This window comes from Pterocles gutturalis, unplaced genomic scaffold (assembly GCF_000699245.1).
Source record: "Pterocles gutturalis isolate BGI_N339 unplaced genomic scaffold, ASM69924v1 scaffold16541, whole genome shotgun sequence".
Classification (NCBI taxonomy): Eukaryota; Metazoa; Chordata; class Aves; order Pterocliformes; family Pteroclidae; genus Pterocles; species Pterocles gutturalis.
The window spans coordinates 392-12401 of record NW_010098129.1 but is presented as its reverse complement, the minus strand read 5'-3'; the positions used below and the strand labels follow the sequence as shown (position 1 = coordinate 12401).

The 12010-nt window shown below is 40.0% G+C and overlaps 1 protein-coding gene across 1 annotated transcript; it reads right to left on the bottom strand.

Annotated features, from left to right (window-relative positions):
- Positions 1 to 6669: 6669 nt before the first annotated feature.
- SERGEF (secretion regulating guanine nucleotide exchange factor) lies at positions 6670 to 10882 on the bottom strand (the record flags this gene model as incomplete). The annotated part of the gene is made up of 7 exons (XM_010087901.1): positions 6670 to 6806; positions 7509 to 7571; positions 7864 to 7977; positions 8709 to 8769; positions 9439 to 9533; positions 9880 to 10035; positions 10744 to 10882. Coding segments are annotated over 7 exons (669 nt in total), but the record flags the coding sequence as incomplete, so codon positions are not given.
- Positions 10883 to 12010: the final 1128 nt, after the last annotated feature.

Genomic DNA, 12010 nt, shown 5'->3' with positions numbered 1-12010 from the left:
GTTCATATCTTATCATCAGAGACCTGAGCAAAAAGCAACCAACGTCTCTCAACCTTAATCTTTTTGGACCAACCATCATCGACTAGGACCATCACTAGTAGCAGAATAATAAAGCTTATTTTGAAAGAGTACTAGTGGTGCCACAAAGCCTAATTGTTTGTCTCCCCTCTGTAGGAGACAGTAATCCAGGCAGAAAAAGAAGCAGTTGTCTGTCTTGAAGGATTTTGTGAGTAAGATCATGTACAATGGAAATAGTCCAAGACACCTCTACAATCAAAAAGAATAAAGAATTGGAGCTCATGAGGATCAGTTAAGGGTGAGGATGAAAACCACAGCATCCTATGAAAACATTCCTTAATGTCTTTAAGTCAAGCGATCAATTTCTCATTAATTAATTTCTTGAATCTAAACTGCTTAATGATAGAAACAACAGCAAATGAAAAGAGTTGACCAAACTCTGAAGAGAAATGACAGGAAACAGGACTTTCAGAACAGTTGCTGAATGAGGTAGAATGTAACACGTGAAAGAGATGGGGGCACTAAAGTGATTTCTGGTACAATTAAAATCACTTGTAAGGACAGAGTGGAAAAGAAGTTAAAAAGTTGTGTGTCATGCTTTACTTACAATGCAAAATTTTGCCAGTAGCACAAAGGAAAAACAAAGAGAGTCTTAAAACAGGCTAATTTAGATAATAGGGAAAGCTTGATACAAAGAAGAAAATATTTATGCTGTGTTCCTTCTTTGCTGATAACAAAGCTGGTAACTTGCTTGGACTCACTTCAGAAGTGTCAAACCACCGCATTCATGAAACTGTCCACTACTGCTCCAGACAGTCGCTTTTAACAACATCACTGTCTCATTTACTTTTCAGCATTCCATTAGTTCTGCAGTCAAGCACTGCTCATCTGGCAGATAAAGATCAAAATGTCATTTTGAAATGGCAGAATTTGTGAATTTATGCATGAACAGGGTGGCCTGCTTTCATCCACCCAGCTTCTTCCTGTGTCATTCCAATGAGAAAGGTTTTAATTTACTGTCAAGACAGCTACAATTATGAATGTTTTATTATTACTACCCTGATGAGGATTAATGTTCTGGGAAAAAAAATCCAAACAGAACTAAGTATTTGTAATGGTCTCTTAAAATTCCATTACCTTCTGTGGAAAACACAACACTAGACTTCATATACGGTAACATAAATGCTAAACTGTTAAATTTTGCATCATGGCGAGACTATTAATTAGAAAAAACTTATCCATTCTTTCTTTCATGCAGCAAAATTCCAACACACTGCAATGTCTTTCCAAAGTACTTTCTTACCTTCCACAATGAAGAAAGAGAAGCATCATACTACAACATCCCTTCCTTCCATTTTCCTGTGTCCAAAATCACTCTAGTTTACTTCCTTTCCACTAACTGTGGATCTTTTCAGAGTAAAGTGAACAGGAGCTGTTTATATCTAGGGTCTCCAAAGTGCAGTGCATGCAGCCCAGAGGGTGCGCAAGACAATCCACTGGAAGGCAGGAAGAAAATAAAAAAGTAATTAATATTTTAGTATTTCAGTAAATTACTAATGGTTTCAATTTAGTTGATAAAATAATATTTTAAGTAGTATTTATTTCATCTTTATCTCATCCTTTCTAAAATTTATGTTGTGTATGTTTTAGAGTTTGCATAACATTACAGTAGTATATGTCCATAATTTATACATATATTGGGGTGTGTGCTCAAAAAAATGTACTGATGGGGTGCACAATCAATACAGTTTGGAGACCGCTGGTTTATGTGACTTCAGCACCTTCATGAAACTGAAGCAGCATTTCCTCCTTTGCTAGAAGGAGGTAAAAATAATGGAGGAGGAACTGCACGCAGGGAAAAGTTTTCACATGGGGCTGCATTTTTCGGTTACTTCACTGCCAGTTTAATCACAGGCAGTGAGTGATCTTTCAGAAACAGTTAAGTGCTTAGCTCACACTATTTCTAGTAGTTGAGCAACCCTTGAAAATCCCATGAGATTCTGATTGGTATCTAGAGACTGCCAAAGGCCATTCAAAAATCTCATTCTGGATTGTTTAGGTTCAGGACCATTGATTTTTGAAGAGATTTAAAATTCTAAATACATAAAATTCAGTTTCAGCAATAACTTATGCCACTGCATTGCTTGGCCAGTTTTCTAATGCAGATGGGAACATTCACACAAAAAAAATCCCTGTTAGTCACTTGACATACTTTTTTTTTTTTCTACTTAAAATCACCTACTAATATATTCACTGCATTTCTGTAATGGCCATGGATTAAGGATCAACTAGGTGAAACAGTAAATTTACTAAAACTTCGGGGAAGTTTTACTCAGCAGGTATGCATTATTAAGAAATAGTGAAACAAGGCAAACCACGCTGACAAGACCCTCTTTTTAAAACTAGGTTATCCTGACCGATGTCTTTTTTCTACCATTTCTGTTCCAGTGAGAATAACACTAAGCACTTTATTCAAGAATTATACATTTTGAGATAAATTCCTTTACTACACCTGAAAAGTTTCCAAGCAGCACATAGCATTGATTACAGCCCTGAAATTTTCAATATAGCACCCTCTAAAAATCATTTATTTTAAATAGCTAAGAGAGCAGCTAGAGTAATGCAGGTTTTTTACATGACATTTCTCTCATGTATTTTGACGTCAAACAATGAAACTATGAAACAGAACACTTAACAAATTTGTTTTTCTAGTCATGCATCACATCACTCCAAATTCAAGCACCAAGAGTTCACAGTATATGGTGATTAAAACAGACACTTATCTCACAGAGCAAGGGACATTACTCTGTGACTGTGTCAGGATTTACGGCACCAATTTAATAGAACACTTAAGCACATACTGACCTTTGGGCATGTAAGAACTCCATTTAAATAGAACTACCCACGCTGAAGGCTAAGCACTCCTTGAACGAGTACCCACAATTACAGAACCCAATAAATATCAACAACAGATTCTGTGGCCTCTTCTGCAGTTTTCCTAACAAGCTCTCACACTGTTCTTACTGGAAAGGTTCTCAGGAAGGTACAGCTTCAACATAAAGTATTCTTTCCTTTCATCTTCAGGGGATGCTTTTCAAGTCTAATTATGCCTCTTTTTACTGATCTTTTATAGATATTTGCTGGGTTTGACCACAAACACACATAAACCTATTGTAGTTTATTGACTTTCGTCTGAACACAGGATTTTATTTGTCCTTAAAACACTTTACTAAAGATGAGCAGCACAAAAAGCTAGGCTCACTCTTCAAGTACAGAAAAGTTAGTACAGTTGTGCAAAGTCATCCAATTTATTTCACTTACTGCAGCGAGACCCTGTCTTTTCAAATGGGATGGCAGAAGCAGAGGCTTCTCGGCTATGCCTGTTATCAAGATCCTCAACTAATACTCAGGTAACCTGGGGAGGGTACATACGTATGCCCCCCGACCTTTCAGACACTTCCTCAGGATTATATTCCCCCTTCCTAATTCCTGTGCACCAAATGAGAGTTTTGCCCGTACCTTCCTAACAAATATAGTCACTTACCTTGGAAGCTGCAGCCATATTTTCCTACCTCTCTATTTTCTGAAGCAAGTTTTCCACCAAATTCTTTTCTCTCCAAAGAATATATCATAACTCACCTAGCAGAACAATCCTAAGAAGTTCATATATATTCTGGTATAACCTGACAATACAAGGAGGCTGCATCCCTCTAGTGTATACCTGCAGGTGCTACTGCATTTACAAAGATGCTAGGCCCTCTGGTCTATAAGCACAATAATTCTTCAGGGACAGAAGCCAAAGGATGCCTGTCTTTATCATTTTCAAGAGACAACCACAGCTCAGGTGAAACCACACAGCTCTGCATCCAGCCAGTATCAGCAAGAAATAACACTGTTTGCACATAAAAAAAGACAATTTACTGTTCTGGTGCCATATGTTGCTGCTTTTTACATATCCTACCTGTTTGTGCCACCAAGTGGGTCCAGCCACTCCAAACTGCTCCAATCTTGTCATGGGAGAAAAAATGAGTCTCAATCTTCTTGGGCTCAACAAGAAAGATCTCTTTGCTCACTAGCTGCCCATGCTTGTTGCTACCCCAGACATACAGGTGTCCTTCATCTACAATAGACAGAGAAGCAAAATTTGTTGAAAGTGATATACACATAACACAAGCAGATACAGTCTCTGTCTCAACTCAGTGCTGCTGAGGAAAGAACAATGCTTCATTCAATTTGTGTTTTCACTGTATGCTTTTTCCTACCACTCTTTACCACATGTACACACACCCTAACTAGGATACCAGAAATATCTGCAAGGGCCTTAACAACATAGCCTGTTTTCTGAGAGCAATACTAACTCCTGAAAAAACAGCTTTCAGGTCAATGTGCCTACTGTGAGCCTCTCAAAGAAGACTGAAAGATGTTTATAGCAAAGGTCAAGTTTTATTAGAGAACTAACCACAGTAGTCAATTTCTCTGAGAAAAATAAAAACTCAAAGCATCTTGGGGACATTCAATGGACAGTACCTATCAGTCTACTCTGTTCTTGCAGGCCAACTTTTACCTCCACCCCAAAGCTTTGATTCAGTCCAGTAAGTAACTTTCTGAATTGAAGCAAATAATTTAGCTCCCCTCCAGTATCTGGGACTCCTCAAAGCCTGGCTGGCTGATCCTGCTCTGTATTACAGTCTCACAGCCTCTTCACAAGAGCTACAGACTCCTAGCTCTGCTCATAACTCTCCTTCCTTCTTCAGCTTGAGCAAATTCAGTAAATCCTCCAAAGCAGGGACAGTCTAATGCTCTTTGCCTCACCTTGCTCAGTCCCTTCCTAAAGCAATGTGACACACAGCTATGAACATACAACTAAAGCAGGTACCACTCATCACAAGGCAAAATTAAAATATCATCATGCCCCAAAACAATGTCAGAGAACTAGTGAGAGACTTCTGAAAGTTATTACCTGTCTACCCCCACTCCTTTCCTAGAATAAGCATTTTGCAAGTGCACACTCTGGGATTCCACCCATGTGGATAACTGTATTTCCAGAAACATCAACACTGCTTCATGTTTCACTGGTATGAGTTGGAGTTGGTCATAGCCTAACAATCAATTGACAGTAACAAGATGACTGTTCAGATGAGTCCTTCTGCAGAAATTACATATCATCAGTTCAATCTTTCCAGCACAAAATCATTCCACTCAGGTTCTAGGCTTCCATGTTAAAAAAATAAAATCCACAAGAACCACTTAAGAGAACATGAGCTACGTCATTGTCTCCTAAAGTCCTCTGCCACCCTGTACAAGCTGCAAGCATAAGAAATAAATCTTGCACGCATGAAATACATGATCACAGGCCCAGAAAGACTAGAAGCCATATAATTTTCAACATGGAATAGTTCGGAGCACGTCTACAACACTCAAGGCTTCTGGAAGTCTCAGGTCAGCACTGACCTCTTTACACGCAGCATGACAGAAGTAAATCTTTCAGAGGAAAAAAAAAAAAAAGGAGGACTTAGCCTACAATATATTTAATCATCTCAGTTTGGTAACAGCAACAGCGAGAATGTGTCAGAAGAATTCCACCTTAGTACCGCTGCTGAAAAACAAAAGCAAAGGAGGAGGTGGAAAAAAAGCCGGTACTTGTCAAGTTACACATTATTGACAGTCATCTCCAGGACTTCCCACATTCCTCAATAAAACAACACAACTGAAATGAAAAACAAATCAAGCAACTGTTTCATTCAAATTCTTCACTAAAATGGATAAATTCCTTCCCAGAGTGAAGTACATACACTTTCTGGAGAGAAAAAAAAAGAGGTGATGGAAACAGCTTTTTTCGAAGAGAAACACTATGGCCATTCATGTTTCCACAACTAACATGCACTGCCTCTGTCCCCTCCTTTTTTTCTCCAGAAGGTGCTTTTCCTTTTTCCTGGGAAATATCACATGCTCAACCCTTATCTCATTTCTTGAGTAGGCTTTAAAAAAAAATTAGACACTAAGCTTTAGCACCCATCCCTGGAGGTTTCAGCCCCATTTGGATACAGGTAGGCCATGATTCTTTTTTCAAAGGAACAACCATTCATGTTTGCAACAGTCCTGCCTGTGTCAAAAACCTGCCTGATTTGCAGGCATTTGGTATAGTACCAGCAGGTGGCTCATGAAACAGAGCCAAAGAAAATTGCCTCACAGTGTGAGAAATCCCCTGAAAAAAATCCTCATTTAAATCCTACACCCTGCAGTAGTATCTTTACTGTATCAAGTATCTTTAAAATACAAAGTCTTTCAAGTAATAACAAGTATCTCACAGGACAAAGGGCAGCAGCAGCGTCACATTATTAGAATCTTTGGCACTTCCTTTGTTAATCTTGGTCTCCCTGCTGCCAAATAGACTGCTCTCTTAAATAAAAAGCAAAAACATGAAGAAAAATCTGTTCATTCTTTAAATACAGAGTGCTAATTAGCTAAAGTAGCTTCTCTGTGTCCTTACAGTTCTTCACTAATCACACATACACTTTGCATCTCAGAATTCAGTATAATTTACATCTTTTAACATCTCCTGATACAACTAAATCTCTGTAGATCTGTATAAGCAAATACTCTAGTGCTCCATTTAATGATGAGAGAGGTACGAGATGGCTGCATGTTTGCTAAGAACTTGTTCCTACAAAGTTTGGCAAAGACTTATATTCGTAAGGTTCAATATATTTTCCAGATTTCAAAACTGTAAGATTTCTGCATGAAAAGCTATTCTCCTATTCTTCTGCATGAAAACCTCTTCTCCCACTCTGAAAAAAAAAAAAAATACCGACACAAAAACACACAAACCCATACCTTATTAGACTTTTATTACTGGATACTTAATATCCCAGCATGGGAGCACTGCCTAACGATGAACGAACAAATGTCAGACATTACAGAAGTGCCCGAGAGATTAAAGCACCTTCCTACTGCTTTAACTAAGTCTTGTGCTTTTACATTCCTTCACACAGATCTGCACTGTCATATTAGAGCCACCCAAGACCGCTCCAGACCATCTCACGTTCCTGCACAGCACAGCTCTATGCAGAGGCATTAGCTCACGTAGCAGAAGCAGGATAGCTACAGCAGGATAGCTATAGCTCCTGGGACACCCACCTAACATACCCTTTCTCCATGGACAGGGCCAGAGACTTACCCAAGCTTGTGCTTCCACAAATGCTTTCAGAGCTCCTAACCATTAAGAGCCCAGACCTTTACTTACTCATAAGGGCTAAGTCACACCTGACCTCAAAAAAACCCCACACAGAATTCAGAGAATCCAAAACATGAACCCAGCTCTTAAAAAACCCAAATGTTCTCAGAATTCAAAGCCACTACAAAACAATTAACCTGCACTAACAAAGACAGATCAAATTTTACCTGTCTAACCAAAACAGACAAACATTTCCAAAGCACAAAAACCTTTATAGGCTGAGACAAGGACTTTTACTTCTGTCCCTAAGGCTTACCTGTGAGTGACACCGAATGATAGGAGCTTGCAGCAACCCTCTTCACCTTCACATCTTCCAGGCCTAGAGAAAAGTTAGTCTCATGAAATTTGTACAGCAGATATCATTTCATGCACAGACATAAAACAGAGCTGTATCAAGCAAACAAAAGCCTCCGGTTTTGGGCCACAGACATCACGAGACTCACTACCATTCCCCCCTCCCAGTATGACCTTGTACGCCCGTTCTATCCTTCAGACACTCCACTACATGTTTACAATACCAAGTCGCCTTATAATAAAAGGATGCTACATGGCACTCCGAATTATATTTCTGCCCTATCCACCTTTACAAAGGAATGGGATTCCTGGATTACCTGTCACTTCACAGGGCTCCTTTGCTGTCAAGAACAGGGGGAGGGTTTTTCCTCGGTTTGCACGCTTTGCCCGGGACGCCATGCCAGTTCCCCACTGAAATACCAAACCACTCTCTTTCCAGAGTAAACACAGATAGAAGAGATTAAAACACATCAACCACCAAAAAAATAACTTAACACATTAATTAGTTTTAAAGGTATATTCATTTCACTTTCACTGATTCAAATTACACTTTAAAATAACTTTATGCCAAAAACATACTTCATAAACACACAGATAACCCTGGTGAAGTCATCAAGCGACAAAGAGTTCTAGTCTCATTTATACAAGTAAGAAAACTAAGATACTAAGCAACCTGTTTCAGCTCTCTGAGGCCTATATCAGGATGCTATTGAGGACTCTGTAACAGAAGTCCCAGAGCTGTAGTGCCTCAGGAACAGTCACAACTTATTTACTGCTATAATTTAATCGCACTTGCTCTGCCCTTTCCTTCTCTTCATGCTAATTTGTGCAGTCCAGCCCACTGAGGGAATAAAGTCACTTGTCTTCTCCTCAGGACCTTTCAGACACTTGACCTAGTCCCAGATCCAGAGCTCAGGGAAGCTTAGTTCCCAGTATTCATTCATTGCATCTTCAGCTAGACTCCAGTACCTGGAACCCAGACTGAAGTTCAGTAAAATTAAACCAAAATAAAATAACATGTGCAGATCATTGTTCCTCAATTGTAAAAGCATAAATAGAAGCTAACAGAAATTTCATCTTTTTTCCTCCCTCTTCCCCTCCAAGCCATTAAAACTCCATTTCATTTTTTACTGAAACTATATAAGAATGATGACATATTTACCTGTAGCAGCAAGGGCATGTCTCAGTCCTGCAGCAACATCCACTACCTTCTCTTTGAGAGACTACTCAAGTAAAAGAAAAATGTATTTTAGTTTCTTTTCGCATTTAGTGGCTCTACAAGCAAAATACGCCCAACACAGAAGTGGAATGCTATGAAAATAGTTCTCGCAATTCCAGCCTGCATGTCACAATGCATATCAACATTTTGTATCACAAACGAAGCATATTTCAGCCAACAAAATTAGTGGGAACTTCTTAAAAAAACAATCAAGCAAAGCAACTGGATGTACAGCTTTGTGGCAATAAACAAAGAAGCCACAGTCAACACCCTCACATGAAAAAGGAACCTTCTTGGCAATACAGGTATGTTTATTTCTTAATTTTAACTCAGAGTTCCTCAAGAATTACACCAAAACCTCTGCAGCAAATACCAGTGACAAGGAGTAATAAGCTCCATCAAGCTGTTCAGTCTTACCAAGTCCTCTGATCACAAACAGTACAGTTGACAGTACTACCTACACCACTGACAGTTGCCCAATATGATCATGCAAAAGAAGACTATACCATCTCCAGTCCTTTACTCTGTAAGTTCACTGTAACAGATAGACGCTATAAAACAATAGTTGAAGAGTCTGGCTTAAAGCCCACTGAGGTCAGACAACCTGTGTAAGTTGCTGGAAGCAATATATAAAGTACAGAGCTCTGAAGCACAATTCTTTTTAAATCTTTACCTCAATCTTTTGTGGAATCAAGCACCGACTTGATAGTTGAGGAACTCCTAATTGTCCAAAAGAGTTAGATCCACAGGACAGAACTAGGCCAGATTCTGCAAAATGAAGTGTTAAGAGTCCGATCAGTAAACCTGTGAGCAAAAGCAAAGCACTGTAACATTCTAACAAGAAAAATATCACAGCCAAGTAGCTTAAAAAAGGACCTAATGTGTCCCATTCCAAAGCCCCCGAGCCCATAGGCTGGCTTCTGGTCTTACACATCATGATCAGTACAGGTCTGAAGTTCACTGGGATACAAGGAACAAGGAGTAATGTAGTTTGCAAGGCAAGTAGCTTAAAACCTCCAAGTGCCTGTGCATCGCACAAGCAATAGCAATGTGGAACTTTCAGCATGTTCTCTACATCAACATACTTCTCCAGCTCTTACAGAGACAGATTTACCTACTAATATGATTGTAAAATCCCAGCCACAGGCAACTTGTTTTACACAAAAGCCAGACAGGGCAGTGCACAAAGTAAAATGCAGCACATCCTCTGTGTGATTCAATCCCAACTGCCCGTCTTTGTTATGGCCACATACAAACAGTTCTCCCGCACCTGGAAGAAAAAACAAAACAAAAAATAAAATCATGTTCCGCTTCACAGACTAAAAAGAAAAGCGCACATGCCGCGAGATCCTGTGATAAATAATGACAGTGATTATGTGTCATTTTAGGCACTGCAATCAAGCAAAAAGAAACAGTTATTTCTGATGCATAAGAAACACCTCTGAAAAAGCACAGCTATGGAGAGTTGGGTTTGTCAGGGGAGATAAAACCTTGTCATATGGAAAGACAGGCAACTCTCACTAAGATTCATGATGAAGTTTTTAATCCCATTCACATCTGTCTGTATTCACTCTTTTTCTATGGCATAGAAGAGAACCTTTCGAAGACCAGATGTTACCCTCTGCTCCTTACCTTAAAACTCCTCAAGACTGAATAACCTCCCGCTTGACCCCTCCCTCCCACCCCCCATCCTCGATATAGAAAAATCGGATGCTTTTTATGAAAATCTGTTATATAAAACAGATTAAGAAACAGTCCTCACATAGCCATGAGGTAACCACAGAAGACAAGCACAACAGGAATGTCCCCATTTTCCCCAAAAAATATGGAGTTAATTGGCATGGGAGAAACCTCTTCTGCAACCAAGAACCGGTGCTTGCTCAGAAACAGAAGCCACAGACAGATGGCAGCACCACATCAACAGGGAAACAGAAAAAAAATGTGTTCAGAAGACACCCTGCAAGTGCAATGTTTTTACCAGTGATAACTGCAGAATGTCCCCCTCCTCCAGTAATGCTTTTAATGTCTTGACATTTGCAGGAAACATCTTTCAGTGACTGAGGTACCAGCACATCCTCTTTATGACCAAGACCAAGTTGTCCATAGCTGTTTGCACCCTTAAAATACACACAGAAAAAGAATACTTTTTTTTTTCAGTTAACAAAAAGAGATACACATTTGCTCTTAAGAGCGAACAGGCTCATCAGGGACATGCCACAGGTTAACCTGCCAGTATTTGCTCTTGAAAATCCCCCAAAATGGCAGTTTTCGTTCTTACTGCTGTCACACAGGACCCCCGGAACTACAGACCAGTATCCTACAAAATTTGCTGTCAGTAAGGCTGCCCTTGCAACCCCAGTATTTTAAGAGATATCCTCATCAGACTTTAACTGCAGGCTAACAGTTACTAAGGAGGAAAGTCTCTTTATCAAGACAATTACCACCTGTTTAATTTTAATGCTAACAATTCCCACTCATCACTGAGGTCTTATCCATGCCAATGCTTTCTGGCAGCCCACCTCCAAAATGAGATCAGAAGGCCATGCTAGCTATTCTGGAATCTGAAGAAATAAAGCAGAAACACTTATCCCTTATTAACTAACTCTTTTAACTTAAAGCGGTCAAAATGAAAATATACCAATTACAATTATTATAAATTTATAAGCACAAAATCATACCCACTAAACCAATCACAGAAAGCAAACACTGACAACATGGTAACACATCAGGGAATTTCTTAGCCAATTTAAGCTCTACTAAGCGTCCCACAATTTTAACAGAACCTTCATTCGCAGAGATGGATTCATTAACTTTCCTAGTCCCCACGCTGCAGGGACAGCAACACTCAACACCCCCATCCCGCCCCCCAGGGGGGACCTTCCCTTCCTCACCTGTGCTCCCCCCACCTCTCTGCTCTGTTTGCCACCCCCGCAGCACCTGGTGTGTCTGAAATAGACATCTAGCAATAAACATTTTGTGCCTGCAGAAACAGCCACATTTCAGACAGAAGCACCTGGCTGCCCGCCTCAGCCCGCAGACGGCAGGTGGAGGAGGTGTCAGGGTTTAGGTTCAATCCAGCTGTTGTCCCCCAGCCACTCCTGCTGGCATGTCACTGCTCACAGACAGCTCTCTTCGGGAGGCTTGTCACAAGCTTTCATTTAGCCTGTAACTTGCAATGAATTTCCAAGTCTTCAAGACCAGGTGCCCGAGGCACCGCAAGCCGCAGCAGGTGTCCGTCCCAAGGC